Source organism: Microcaecilia unicolor, chromosome 7, assembly GCF_901765095.1.
Source record: "Microcaecilia unicolor chromosome 7, aMicUni1.1, whole genome shotgun sequence".
Taxonomy (NCBI): domain Eukaryota; kingdom Metazoa; phylum Chordata; class Amphibia; order Gymnophiona; family Siphonopidae; genus Microcaecilia; species Microcaecilia unicolor.
In genome coordinates, this window is record NC_044037.1 from 230,239,620 (window position 1) to 230,255,662 (window position 16,043).

The 16,043-nt window shown below is 40.0% G+C and overlaps 1 protein-coding gene across 1 annotated transcript in view; it reads right to left on the reverse strand.

Moving 5' to 3' along the window:
- The window catches only part of UBR3 (ubiquitin protein ligase E3 component n-recognin 3), a 686,242-nt gene that overhangs the window by 584,963 nt on the left and 85,236 nt on the right, over positions 1-16,043 (reverse strand). Inside the window, 3 exon segments of the mRNA XM_030210854.1 lie at positions 7,657-7,723; positions 14,380-14,420; positions 14,524-14,667. Coding sequence (XP_030066714.1) covers positions 7,657-7,723; positions 14,380-14,420; positions 14,524-14,667 — 252 coding nt within the window.

Below are 16,043 nucleotides of genomic sequence, written 5' to 3' on the forward strand. Positions count from 1 at the left end.
TTCATTATCTTAAGCTATGTTGATGTTACTGACATTTTAGCATTACTACCTAGCAATTTTTGCATGTTAAAAATATTTGAGGTAAAACGTCATTCAAATACAATCAACAATGTGTGAATTTTGCAGTCACTGTGAAGGCTCAAAGTGCCCACCCCCAGTTTTAACACACGCCTTCAGTCACCCCAACACCCTATACTATCATCATGCCAACTAGAAACGTTTTGATTAAGGTATAAAGCAATCCAGTGAAGCAACCATTTAAAAAAATAAATGAACAACGAGCGAAAACTGCAGTCAATGCAACTAGCTGTCCCACAAGGACTACAGGCAAAGTTGTCTAGCATTTTCTCTCCAATGAGGGTATATATCCTAAATTTTGTGAAACGATTGTATATGTCCATTTTTCAATTCCGTCAACTTCGTCAGAAGACAAAGTCCAATTTTTTCAGTACTTGATCCAGTGTTGGTGTGCTTTCAATGTACTGTTTTTTTTTTGTTTTTGTTTTTTTTTTTTTATTTATAATTTTAATACATTTTAACAAGGGTATACCTTGTGATAGCAATACAGGCAGAAATTAATATAAAGAATAATGTTCCATTCATAGTAACAATAACAAAATATAATATTTTAAAGAAAAAAATATCAATGGTGCACTTATACAAAATAATATTTTACAGCCTTTCTTAGACCTCAATAATAATGAGAGAGAGAAAAGAGTTAGAGAAGATTGCAAGAACAAAAGAAATAATCTCAAAGGTATAGGCTGTTATTAACCAGTACTTCATTACTTATTCACTTCACTTCACTTTCTTCATCTCTATAAACACTTTCAGCTGTTCCGGTGAAAAGAATGTATATTTTGTTTGAGCCAGCTTGACCACGCATTTGCACGGGTATGCAAGAAAAAAGGAAGCTCCAATATCAATTGTATTTTGTTTTAAAGAAAAAAATTGCTTCCTTTTTTGCTGAGTTAACTTCGTAACGTCAGGATATATCCAAACTTTAGCGCCATAGAATTGAGACTTTAAATTTTTAAAATAAAGTCTTAAGATATTATTGTAGTCTTGTTCAAAAACAAATGATACAATGACTGTGGCTCTGTTCACTATTATATCCGAAGATTGTTCTAGAATATCAGAAATATTTGCAAATCAAGATTATCTTCAACAGGACCTTGACCCCCATTTCTAACAGGAATATGATAAATCTTGTTTAGCGGAGGTATAGCCTCTAAAGGAATATTCAGAACTTCCATCATATATTTCCGAAAAATATTGATTAGAGTTTCCCCCGCTATTATTGGAAAATTAAGTAATCGGAGGTTTAGGCGCCTGTTAAAGTTTTCTAGTTGTTCAATTTTATTTCTAATTTCCGAAGAGTCTTTTATTATCACATTTTTAAATGAGGATAAAGTTTCAACTTCTTTCTTTATGGCTTGTACTTGCGTCGATAAATCATTTTTGACAGAGTCTACAGTACTTTGTAATTCTTCAAATTTAGTATTTAGTTTAACCACATCACCTGAGGTTTTCTGTAGCGTGAAGGAGATCTGGTCCAACATCACCTTCAATGTCTGTAGAGTTACCTCCGAGGTCTGCTCCGTGGCAATCAAACTACCCACAGAGCCCCGGAACGCCGTTTGCATGCCTGGGTCCTCCACTGTCGCCCCTATCGACGCATCATCGGAGCCGATGGGGTTTCCCGCCAGGGACGCTCTCGACGCCGGGCTAGGAGGAATGAGTGAGGTGGATGGTGGTGACAAGGAAACTTCCTCTCCCGGCGGGGATTCCGCTCCTCCGGTTATCCCCGCTATGGGATCCGCTCCTCGTTGTGATCTGGTAGCGCCGGGGAAGAAACGCTCAAGGGACGTCTGTGCTGGTGAAGAAACTGCGGTAGGTGGAGGAACCAATCTCACAGTTCCTTTTCTTTTAGAATGAGGCATTTCTGTATAGAAACCAGGAATTATTCGCTCATAGCCTCAAGAGCGTTTCAACAGTCAACCTGCGCGGCAGCCATCTTAGATCTCTCTCCCCCCATCGCTTTCAATGTACTGTTATCAATAACTTACTAGCAGTAAAGAAAAAACATGCCAGCTTGTAGAGTCCCAACTGAACCCCAATATGTTTAGTATGGAGTAGGCAATGTATTGCCTGCTGTGGACAGCACACCATGGTGATAGTAACAAAAATATCTAATACTGACTGTAAAAAACTGCATCTTAGGACATATCCACCAAATATGTGAAAAATCCCCAAGCTCACCACAGTCACACCAGTAATGGGTTAGTCCTGTCTGGTACATTTTACTAAGGCGGTGTGGGGTACAGTACCATCAGTAGAGCATCTTATACCCACTTTCCACCAGGGGAGTAGCTATTGAAAGTTTATCAAATTCTTAAATATCTTACCCCCCAGGTAGCATATTCATGTTTGGTGTAGGTCACCTTCCCACCTTGCTATATAAATTATCATTGGCATGGTTTTGGAGTAAGAGCCTGATAGAAGTGAGATCATCACTCCTCTATGAGGGCCACAACGCATTGCTTGTTCAAGTTATGTCTTCAGTAGAGCCAGCTTTCCTTTGGCTCTTCTAAGAATCAGATCTCTAACTTGCCTATATGCAAAAATATCATTTTGACTCAAGCCATGCTCCTCCTTAAGGTCATCCCATGACAATAAGTCTCCCTCTTCCCAAATTTGCCCCAAACAGTACAGTGAAAAATTTGCCAAACATTTATAAATATTCCTAGGTATTCTCTGCTGATTCCTCAAAGGCATGCAAAATAAGGGTAGAAAGGAAACAGGGAACAACATTGTATGATGGGATATCCAAGTCAGAAAAGCACATTTAATGAAACTAGTTAACTTCTGAGCTAACCCGAAAGCTTGTTGCTTAGAAAGCTATGGGGCAGACCAGAGAGGAATGTCCTACAAATAAGCTTGTTTGATTTGAAGCCAAGGCTTAGGGGTACCCTGCAACCATTCCGTCAGTTGGCAGAGCTGAGCTGCTTTATAGTACAGGTCAAAGTGAGGTACACCCATTCTTCTTGGTTTGATATAACACTCTCCTATTTACTCTAGGTGGTTTCTTAGACCAGATATAGTGAAAGATCTTTCTATTTAACTTAATTAAAAAAAAACTTTGTTGATAGAGATGGGACAGGCCATGATATAAAAGCTTAGGTAAAATCATCTTTATTACATGAATTCTCCCCTACCAAGAAAAGTTTCAGTTCCCCCTGGAGCTCCTGTAAGCTCGCTGGTAAGTTAAGGGCAAAAAGATCCTTCAGAAATAGAGAGAAATGTACACCCAAATATTTAATTGATTTATCCACCCATCAGAAAGGATCTCTCTTATGAAGATCATGTTGCAATGGAGAGGGGATTGTTAAATTTAGGATCTCAGATTTATTCATATTAGTTCGGAAGCCCGACACCACACTGTAGTTAGTTAAGGAGGTAGCCATTTGCGCTAAAGAGGTGTCTGGATCCACTAATGAAAGCAAGGTATCAGCAAATAGCATCATCTTGTGCTCCTCTCCCTTTCAAACAATACCCATAATAGCAGCATTAGTTCGAATGGATTGTGCAAAAGGCTTGACAGAGAGTGCAAAGAGCAAGGGTAAGAGTGCGCAGCCTTGTCTAGTGGCCCTATAAAGCTCAAAATCAGTTGTGTAGGTACCGTTTAAACAAAGAGCGGCTAATGGCTTTTTATATAACTGGACCCTGCCCAAACATTTACCAGGTATGTCCAATTTATCTAAGACCTCAAAAGGAAGGGCCAGTACACCCAATCGAGCACCTTTTTGGCAACTATTGAAAGTAACAGGGTAGGATCTAATGACTGACCCACTGCACTGATCAGGTGTAAGGCCCTGCGGACATTATCAACAGTCTGTCTCCCAGTAATGAAACCTGGCTGATCTTCTGCAACTAACTGAGGCATATATTTCTGGAGGTACAGTGCCAAGATTTTAGTAAAGATTTTGTAGTCAGAACCTAAGAGGGAGATAGGCCTATAAGAGGGGCACTGTTGAGGTTCCTTGCCTGGCTTAGGAATGGCAGCAATAGCAGCCAGGCAGCAAGGTCACCCTCTATAGTATTAGAACACTTTAGTTAAGAGGGTGGCTAAATACTTTTTATAGCATTTATAAAACTTATTTGTGTACCCATCTTAACTTTCCCATAAGGAAGATTCTTAATAAGAGTTTCCTCCACCTCAATAGGTTTGGACTGTACAGTAAGCTCTGCTTCCATTAAAGTTGGTAGCTTAATGCCATTTAAGAAGGAAGCAATGGTCTCTGAGGATGGTATATCTTCCAGAGTATAAAGAGGGGAATAAAAGCATACAAATTCCTGCTGTACATCTGTTGTGAAGAAATTAACATCCTCATTTTGGGTCTTTATTTGAGAAATATAATTATGAAGGCGCTGCTTTTATAACTGATGAGTCAGCAAACGGCTGGCTCAGTTGCCAAATTCAAAATACATCTGTCTAGTTCTCTGCAGCCCTTCATTAATATCTACCAGCTCCAAATCCTGAAGCTGCAATCAGGTTGCATGGAGTTGTTATTCTAAAGTGAGATTTCCCTGCCTCAGTTTTTTCTGCTTTTTTCCGGGGCCTGTATAGTGGTTCCAAATGATTTATCCTGGGTACGCTTCTGTTGACTGACATGAGCTGTAAAGATATGATTTTCCCACGCATCACTACCTTTAGGACCTCCCAAAGAACAACCGGGGAAACATCTAGGGTATCATTAATAGTGAAATATTCCACTAAATCCATCTCCAAATGTTCAACGTGTTTAGGGTCTAATAAAGCAGCATCATTAACCTTCCAATGACACAACCCAGACTGCAACAAAGGTAGGGTCAAGACCATATTAAGGGCTGCATGGTCCAACTAAGTATGAGCATGAATAATTAGATCACGTGCATGGGATCAAACAGCATCCCCCAGCTACAGATCAATACATGAATATGTGTTATGGGTGTACAAGGAAAAAAAAAAAAAGTATAGCCTCGCTTCCGAGGGTGGGCAAGCCTCTAAAGGTCCTCCAAATCCCAATGCGCAAAGAAGCACCTAAGTTTTTGTCTATCCCCATGGGAATAACTTCACTACCTGTGCGGAATTGTCCATTTTTGGGCAAACGGTCAAGTTACAATCCCCCTACTAATAGGCAGCCTTCTTTCTGTTTCAACAATAAAACAGTAAGAGCATCATAGAACTCCCCTTGACTGGTGTTGGGAGCGTACACGTTCAATAAAGTCACAATAGTTTGCTGAACCGATATACCACTAAAACACATCTCCCTTCTACATCTCTGATCACCTTCTGCAGCTGGCATGAGAGACTGTGAGAAATCAATATTCCCACTCAATTCATTGTTTTTTCTTATGCAATGCATTAGAAGCCAAATACATTAGCAGGAAGTTCTGCTGCAAGAGTAGGCGTTCATGCTGCCGCAAAAGGTGGGTTTCTTGTACAAAGCAAATATCCACGGATAAACGCGCAGCCTCCTTGAATAGGAGACACCGTTTCATCAGAGCATTTACTTGTTTCACATTAAGAGAAATCAAAGTGGATACAATCTGTGCACAGTAGATATAAATAAACTGGATTTGCCCTCATCAGATTACAGAAAATCAACAATACATAACAGTAATTAAACCAACCCACCCTCCCTCCAAATCACTGCCCCCCCCCCCCCAGTGATCCATGCGCACCACAAACATGCTAGCATAGCCCAATCGGCACTCTCTAGTTGGAGGTACTGAGTGGCATCTGCGCACAGCCTCAGGATCTCTCAAGTATAATAAAGCAACTTTATAAGCCTAAAAATCCTCCATCAGGGCAGCAGAACCACAAACATGCATGCAATAAGTGAGGCACAGTGGAGAATGTCTACCATAACCAGCCTAAGCCCGCTGCACCCTGAAGTGCCACTCAGGTTGTACTATTAGCTGGCATCTTTGCTGCTGAGTGTTGCTGGGTCAGTCACCGTTTGCTGCCCTGCACTCGTTGCCACTTAGGCCACGATTTCAAAAGGGCAGCAGGTTTTGCAGGAGCAAAGGTGGGTTGTTGTTGAGTAACTGGTTTGCTCTCCAAGTCTGCCAGTACTTCCTCTTTTGTTTTCACTTAATGTAATTTACCTTGATAATAAAAGGCAAGCGTGAAAGGACGCTGCCATTTATATTTAATGTTGTTTTCACACAACTTCAACGTAATAGGCTTGAGTTCACTTCGGCGCTTCAATATGGCTACTGTTAAATCCTGGTAGATTTCAATGATATAAGCATCCCAAACCCACACTCCATAGTCCTTGCTTTGGCTAAAAAGTCACCTCTTTGATCTTACAGTAAATAAAGTAAGAGATAACCCTGGCCACATTCATTCTAGGCTTGCCTAACACTATGCGCCTGTTCAGTTTTCACAACTGTAGACTTCAACGGCTTTGCAGCATCAAATAGAATAAAACAAGTTTTTGTATTGTTTCCTTACAGTTGTTGTATTCAGGTGTTTCTAGGAGGCCACAGAAACAGAGGTTACAGTGTCTGCTGTAATTTTCAAGGTCTTCGACCTTATCTGTGAGAAACATCTCCAGGGTTGTTTGCGTTTCTAATTTAGACTCTTAACACTGTTATGGCCTTGACATGGTCTAACAACCCCCTTCCAGGTCTGCCACTCGGTGTCTCAGTTCAGAAATCTCACCTCGGAGATCTACTGCCAATGTCGCAAGCTCCGACTGCATCGTCACGAGATTCGACTTAATCTTTTGCATCCATTCTCGAATCTCACCAAAAGATGAGGTGGACTGCTCAGCAGGAGACTGGACAGATCATTCCTCTGGTTCAGTTGCCTAAGTAAGCGAGGTAGGTCCTGCCAGTGCCATTTTTGCTGTCCCCGCAATCGTGGGAGTAGAAGCATGATAGGAAAAATCCTGGCGGTTAAGGTGTCCCAGAGTCGACATACCTTGGTTAATAGCTTTAATCTGGTGTCTGCTGTTCGAGAAGGCTGAGAGAATGCAGCAGGAACCCACGGAGAGGGATAACCTCTATTAAAACTTGAGGCCATGTGAAGCTCTCTTCAATTGGCCATATCTATCACTGGTGTCATTTCCTCGCTTTGTGAAGATCTTAACAGCCTTGTTGATCAGTTCCCTGTGGCATGCTAACCTGGATCTGCAGCACTTCCTTGAGTTTGGCAATTATTTACTGCTTTGGGTGGACTTTGTAATAGGCCTCCAACATTACTCCCCAGACAAAAGTCTGTCACTGTGATATCATTAACAGTAAGCTAGTTCCCTGAGGAGTTTTTTCCCCCCCCAAATGGTAGTTTTACAGTACAAACATTTTTGAATGTGCAAAAGTCACTGGGTGGTCATGCTAAGAAGTCTGCAACTTTGCCATGTTTAAAAATAAATGTCATTCCACTTGGTACATAAACGCAGATAGTAACAAATAAAGCTCTAAAATTTCACATTGAAATTCCAAGCAGTAGCTGAGGAAACAGCAAAAATCACTAGGGGTTACTTTTTTTTTGCCTCACCCTGTACATAGTAGATTTTTAAAAGTCCTCATGAAAGTGCTTCCCTTTTTGGCTATTGTACAGCAGGAAATGTAAATAAAAATATGAAAAGAAATGTAATGCATTACCTTTGCTACCACTGCTTAGTTTCACTCGTTTTCGCTTGCCCACAGCTTGGCCACTATCCTGATCCTCCTGAAAAAAATGATTAAACCCAAGCTCAATTATTGTATTACAAAGACTTCATGTTCATGACAATCAAGTTCAAACAAGTACATTCTTCCACACACTTCTGCATCCCAAAGATAAGCCAAAAAAGGGGGGGGGGGGGTGGAAATGGTGGCTGGAAAGTTGCAGTGGATGTTTCTCTCTCCCTCTCTGGCTGGTCATTTTAAGAAAGGGCAAGACACACACTTACCCTGCAGCGTCACCTGCTCCTCTGACTACTAAACAGATGATTCATTTTGTTATCAGAGGTGTTGGAAGTTGCCGGTGCTAGGGCCACTCTGCAGGCAAGTCCAGAAGGAGAGCCGGCTTACCCACTTGCGAAAGACATTACTTTGAGCACAGAGAAACAGATAGTCCCTGCAGATCCAGCACTTCAGCTCAGTGCTCAAGGAGGATCATCACACACTGATGAGGTGAGCAGAAGAAGCCCTATAGCAGGCCAGCCTGAACTAGTGAAGTGCTGTTCAAAGCCACCAGTAACGTGACTGTGGTCATCCCTACAGGACCAGCTCACTTGGAAGAAGTTGTATGTTGGCCCCCCTGCCCAAGGAAAGCAAAGTTACTCACCTGTAACAGATGTGCTGCGAGGACAGCAGGCCAATTATTCTCACAGATGGGCAGCGTCATCCGACAGAGCACAGTGTTGACGCTGACTAGCTAACAGTAGAATTTTCTAGCAGTCTCTCACCACAAATGTGCAGGTGCCTTCCTGCCCGATAAGCAAGCGTAGGTCCCTCAGTCATGCATAAAGCTAAAGAATACAACTCCAAGGGGAGGTGGGAGGGTATGTGAGAATACTTGGCCTGCACTCCTCGGAGAACACCTGCTACAGGTGAGTAACTTTGCTTTCTCAGAGGACAAGAAGCCTTCATATTCTCACAGATGGGAATCCCTAATTTGGAAGTGGCAGGAATTAAAAAATAAAATCCCAGAGATTGCTCCATTAACTAACCCTATGGTTATATTTCTAAACCATACTAATGCTCCAATTTAACAACTTGGTTTTAATGTTCATGTCACCACCAACTTTGAAATCCTGTGAAGAGTTACGTACTATGTTACTCATAAATAAATAAAAAACTAAAAACTAAACATGGATTAATTCTCTCTGACAAAGTGATTAGAGCTTACAAGAGATGTTAGCTTTAAAGGTAGCACTTTTTCTCACTTAGATGCTTTGAAAGCCAATTAAATCCCCCACTCTGGGGCCCATTTACTAATAGTCTTCTCCCATTCTTGTATCTATAGAAAAAATGCTTTGTAAATAGGGTCCTACATTTGATGTTTTAAGTTGTTTGGATTTGTTAAATATTAGATATAGTTATTAGCTTTTATTGTATCCCATTTGATGCACAAGAGAAAAGAGCAGATAAAACAAAATTAATAAAGAAATCCACTACCTGGTAATGCTTATTTTAGAAATGTAATATGATGCCAAGCAAACACTAATGGCTCGAGCAAGTACTCTCCCAACACAATGATACATCACCTTAGTTGATTTTGTTCAGCACTGTGCTTAATTTTATATTTTATCTTTATATACACATATGCCATGTAGCTCTTCTTAGATATGAAAGATGAAGTCTCATAACAACAGAAATGTATCTTCTTTCTTCAACCTAACAAATTACCTGTATTTTGACTCTCTACCCCTTTGTTGTTTTATTTTTGAGTGTTTTGCTTTGCCTAAAAAGGTTTTATACCAAGACATATCTCCAAAGATATAGCCTATCTAAAATCCTCAGTAACAGTACTCAAAACAAGAAGGGATGGGGTCCAACCTAGAAGGCCTGCATGTAAAAATCCCTGGGTATTTCTGGGCCATCTGCCAATCTTTAATCCACAATTCTACTTTGACTGCTTATCCACATGTCTCATATGGCCAGAATCAGAAAACTCACCCCTCTGACCTGCTTACACAATCTATTAATTCAAATTGTGGCGTTGCCCAGGATCAGTTACTTAGTATATCAAAATCGTATCTCCTAAGCTATACTATATAGTGTGGGGGGTTTTTTGTTAGGAGGAAAAAGCCTCAACAGACTCCTGAACCTTAGCTCAAGGCTTAACGATGTTCACCGGAGTGCTATCTGTCATCACAGGCTTAAAAAGCCTCCTCTCCCTGTCATAATTCTTTATTGAGAGTCAAAACCGGTACTTATCTTAGCTTTGACTAGACGTTGTTCTTGCGACGCTCAGTCTTTCCTTGCCACGGCCAACTCTGGTCCAGGTTTCGGTATTTATCCAACTTCCTGCTTCAGGGTCCGTGGTGCTGGCGTGCTCTCTCACAACGTGCACTCTCTCGCAACTGTAATACATACAAACAATGAGTCCTCTGTATTACAGGTTTCTCACACATTATCCACGCTCAACATACCGTGCTTTTACTTTCGTTTCAACGGAAGAGTCTCACCTCTTCCTGCTTCCATACTTATCTTTTTAAATCCTCATGACGTCATGTCCGATACCCTACTATCTAGATAAAATGGACCCACTCAATTCTTGTGTTCAATCCTCTTGGTTGCATGGTCTGAAGACGGTAGGTCCATTTTTGCTCCTGTTGTAATAATATCAATTTCTTATTGCCACCTCTAGCGGTAAACTCAATCTTCTGCAGGACTACCACTTGAAGCAATTCAAAGTCATGCCCTTCTTTCAAATAGTGTGCTGCCAGTGGTACTGTTAATTTCTTGATGTTAATATTACTCTTGTGCTCACCTAATCTTATTTTCAATTGTCTTGTGGTTTGCCCAACATATAACTTTGCACATGGGCATTGCACACAATACACTACATATTCAGATGCACACGTTGTTGTAAAACGTAGACTGAACTGTCGTCCTGATTGTGGATCTGTGAATGTATCTGTCTCAATCATCATTCCACACATGCGACACTCTCCACACTTACTGTATCCATTTTCATTCCTGGTATCTCGATCTATCGGTTTTAAGATGGCTGGGGAAAATATTTCTTTAAGGTTCCTCCCTCTACTGAAAGCCATCATCACACTTACATCTTTGAAAATTGGCAGGGTTTGGACTATGTGCCAGTGTGTCCTAATCATGGTAGCTATTTTTTAAAACCATTGGATTAAAAGATTTAAAAAGATAAGTATGGAAGCAGGAAGAGGTGAGACTCTTCCGTCGAAACATAAGTAAAAGCACGGTATGTTGAGCGTGGATAATGTGTGAGAAACCTGTAATACAGAGGACTCATTGTTTGTATGTATTACAGTTGCGAGAGAGTGCACGTTGTGAGAGAGCACGCCAGCAACACGGACCCTGAAGCAGGAAGTTGGATAAATACCGAAACCTGGACCAGAGTCGGCCGTGGCAAGGAAAGACTGAGCGTCGCAAGAACAACGTCTAGTCAAAGCTAAGGTAAGTACCGGTTTTGACTCTCAATAAAGAATTATGACAGGGAGAGGAGGTTTTTTAAGCCTGTGATGACAGATAACACTCCGGTGAACATCGTTAAGCCTTGAGCTAAGGTTCAGGAGTCTGTTGAGGCTTTTTCCTCCTTATTAAAAAAACACACTATATAGTATAGCTTAGGAGATACGATTTTAATCTGCTTACAGAATCCACATTCACTTGATGCCTGACCCTCATGGCTCACTAGTACTGAATGCCCCCACACCCTGCGTGCAACAGCTCGTATAATTCAAAGGCTGATGTCCCCAGGCTCATCTGCATCCTCTGCCAACAGAGGAATCCCATGCAACCACCATTCTCTTCATCGTCACTAGGTTCAGTCTGCTGGTACGCCCAGAAGAATACTGCCAGAGTTCATTTGGAAGAGATCAGAATGAAGGGGTCACACAGAGACAGACATGAGCTGACCCTAACACTTTTCCTTTTTAATGAAAAAAAACCCTGAAAACTGTAACAGCAAGGTGGCAATTTTACCTCAAATGACAAATGTCTTTCTGCACCACAAAACAGTGTTTTTGTGTAGCCATTTTCCTTCAGAAGGATTTGATAATCAGATCAAAGAAGTGCTGGATGGAGTAAAAGTTCCCAGATGTCTGTGGAAAACCTATTAATAAACCTAATGTTATGCTCACTTCAAAGTGCACTCATGAGCAAGCAATGTTCTTCATCCCGATCTCAGTGTCATGCTTTGCATGAGTCACTGACAAATCATAGGACTTGAATCACTGGGTCAGTCCACTGTCAAGAATCCCAAGTGCCACAGAAAAAAAAAAAAAAAAAACAAACGAGCACCATGAAAATAGATGTGCTTAGCAGAAAAACACTAACTAGCCACCTTATACTCTACCTGCACAACAGCTACAGACCCAATATAGGCAGCCGCCCAACAGGCACTAATTTATTTATAGCTATTTTCAGTATTCATATTTAAGCTCAATTTATTACCTTGATATCCCACCTTCTCATTTAAGGTGAAAGTGACTAACAGAATAGAGCATAAATAAGTTTACTCATAATCACAAGACCCAGAAAAACATAATATCAAAGAAAAATGTAATTAAAACCATTAGGAAAACAAGTTAAAAACTATAAACAACAGATCTGCATTGTCATCCTTCACAAATATTTCCTCTATTTTGTGTCTGATTTTTCTTTACATATCAACTTTAAAAGTTTAATTTTTAATGTTCTCTCATTTGTGAATACTCCAAATGGAACAAGACATTATGAGCAAACTCTTATTCAAAAAAAAAAAAAAAACCTTAAAAAAACACTGGTTCCTAATGCATTACCATTTAGTACTCTAATAGTTCACTTATAACACTGCCCTGTGAACATCACAGCAGCACTGGGTCTTTGTAATTTGCTTATCTAACACTAAACTGCATCAATATCCTTACCATAAATCAAAGACAGCAAATTGAGGATTCATCTTGGGATTTGTTTGGTAGTACCACAAAAAGGCAGTATAACAAATTCCTTATCTTTACCAAATGTGAACTAACCCAACTTGTGTATCTTCCCCTTCACAAAACAAGACTTGGAGACAAGAGGTGTTCGTTGAAAATAAATTGTACATCCACTCAAAAGTATCTTGTAAATTAATTTTTTTTTTAATTTTCAAGTTAAAAAAAAAGTAAAAATACAATTGCACAACCATGTATAAATGCTGCACACAGCCAACGACAGGTTACTAAGCTGGGTATAAGTGATTAAATCCAAAGCCTTAAACAAAATCTGATATAAGGATTTTGTCCCCATTTTAGGAGTAATTTGATAACAGGATTCCTATCAAGCACCTCCCAAAACACACCTATAAAAGGATAGATAAGTGCCTATATGCTTATAAGACTGGTTCTCAGAACTATCCCCAATTACACAAGAATGCTCTCACATAAATTTATGCCTGCTACAAGGCAGATATAGATATAAACGTGTGCCTGTATGCTGTGTGTGTGTTTTATCAAGTATGTAAACACAACTCCAAACTACACCCAAGGGACCTCCTAAGTAGGCATCATCTTTCACGTTGCCTACTTATGTGTGTGTTTATATCATCCAGGACTGTTTTGTACTGGGGGGTACTGAGAACCGGCACCTTTTCCACTGCCTGCTAAAACTGATCCATAGTCCCAAAGTATTAATCAAAGAGCCCGGGCTCTGTACACCAATGCTGCTGGTTGCAAGGGGTCTGGCTATTGTGGAGTGGCTCCCTCGACAATTAACCCATCCCTAAAGATTGGCCTTGTATCTGAGTACCAGCACCTTTCATGCTAGGAAAAAAACCACCAATACTATCTGAGCAATTTTCTGCATTTAAAGTATGTGTTAAAACATGGAATTCACTTTACAAAATTCCTTCTTTTGTGTCTATGGGAAAATGGTTTATATATAGGCCCCTTAATATAAAAATTGTGATAACTCAAGATTGTGCTTTAAGTTATTAGTGAAGAGTTGAGGGCATAGCTTAGATCAGGGGCTCTCAACTCAGTCCTCAGAACACACCCAATCAGTCAAGCTATCAGGATATCCACAATGAATATGTATGAAAGAGATTTGCATACACTGGAGGCAGTCCATGCAGATCTGAGTCATGCATATTCATTGTGAGAATCCTGAAAACCTGACTGGCTTGGTGTGTCCCAAGATTGGGTTGAGAACCTCTGGCTTAGACAGAGCTCTAGTGTTCTTATTTTATAAAATGTGTGCAAATGTGGAGTACATGCACACATTTACATCATCTTTAGAGAAAAAGTGTAAATTTAATTTCACTTATTAAATTCATAGCTGTCCACTGTTACACTTCTGGGTAATAACTGTATGCAAAGATATGTGCACAGCTAGGGGTCACTATACAGCCTATTTTAAAGACACATAGGTGGCTCTTTGGACATGTCATATAGGCAACCCTGTTGGAAATGCATCGTCGGGAGCAATTCAATAAGATGCATCATTTAATTCTTGTACTTGAAGAGGATTGGTTCTCAACCCAGTCCTCGGGACACACCTAGCCAGGTTTCCAAGATAGTCACAATGAGTATACTCGAGATAGATTTCCAAACAGTGAAGGCAGTGCGTGTAAAATTTCTCTCATGCATATCTATTGTCAATATTTTGAAAAAGCTGATTGGCTGGGCTTCTTCCAAGGATTGGGATGAGAACAACTGCTATAGAAAATGAACTTACTTCATCTGAAGATTCTGGCTGTCCTGGTGTTTCTGGTACACCTGCAAAGTTGGGGTGGGGGAGAAAAATAAAACAAGGATAATTATTATTATTAGTGATCAACAAGGTTTACTTCTTTTGCTGGAAAAATATTTCCAAACAAACCTTCAGCTGTCAAAGTGCTCGATCCAGCCACCTGTTCCAGCAGTCCACATGTAAGTTTATCTTCTGGAAGCGCCAATCCAGAGCCCTTCAAAGCAAGGATATACTTCTCATGGCTCTTCTGTACTTGAACATTTTCGCCAAGACCTTAAACAGATTTACAATTCACTTACAGCAAAGGTAAACCCACTTTCAGTTTCTCAGATGTTAAAAATAAGACAAAAAACGCTGATGAAGGAAGAAAACTAACATGGCTAGCGCTTGTCATTTAAGACAGACTACAAAAGCAATGCATCAAACAGAATAAGTTGTTACACTGATAGTTTGGATTCTACCTTATTCAAGACATGAAGACAAAGTTCCTTCTCAGAGGTTACGGAGCAGTGAACAAATCTTTCTGAACAGGTCATTAGACTAACCCCTCTAATCAGAAATTATTCCCCAATCAACAAGTGCCCTCGTTACCAATGGAGGGGAAAAAAGTAAAATCACCTGGTACAGCACTCATGCTAAAGGGCAGATCTCTTCCTCAGGATGTACTCTAGTACATATTTTACAAGCAGGAAAAAGTGTACACCTGCTTTTGGGTTCTGCCATGAAATAAAATTGTCAGAGAAGCAACTTGCTGAATCCTAGAAAAGCATCACTTGAGTCCTGCTAGATGTATCAGCTCTGTACTGATGAACAGTTGAAGTACATTAAACACAGTATGTTTGGCTCCATATATAATGGGGGTAGGTTAAATAAGGCATTCTGTTTACATCCAACCAAATTTTTGCCAATTCGATTTAAGGTATGCTCACCAGCAACCTAGCCAATTATACTGTGGCTGAAAATTCTTCTAAATCTAGCTAGCTAAATATAAGCCAGCTATTCCTGTGCTTAGGGAGAGCTGTAATTTAGCCATATAACCAGATCACATTTTTGTAACGCAGCTTGATATCCCTAATCACTCAGAATTTAAGCAGCTAAAAATCAAGATTTAGCAGATCAAAAGATAAATTTTCAAAAAGGACCACCACGAGAACAGTGCAACAAAACAAATTAACAAGACAAACAATAATTCAATCTACAAAATCAGTAGATAAATATTAATTTAACAATAGAAAACAGAGAAATTATGAGTGGTCTTTAGCACATTACCTGCCAAGGACCCATTTTATTCAGATAACATGCACCATTAGTAAAAGACTCCCCTATGTAAACTATATAATGTTTGTGGTACTCTTCTTGTGTTGGTTGCTGGTTAGTACCAATACCTTGTCAAAGAAGACAAATAGCTGTCTTAATTGTAATTAGGCAGCTAGATTGTTTTAAAAATCCAACATGTTAAATGGCATGCTTTGTAAATATATGCACTTTATCATGAGAAGCTAAGGCTCCCTTTAAGAGATGAAGGATTTCCATTTTTCATGCCTTCCAACGACCTTCTGTGTACTGTGAACATGTGAAATATGCCTATATGAGCTTTCTGCAACTTATCTAATATAATAATTTGCTACTTGAACATTCAAATGTGTCTC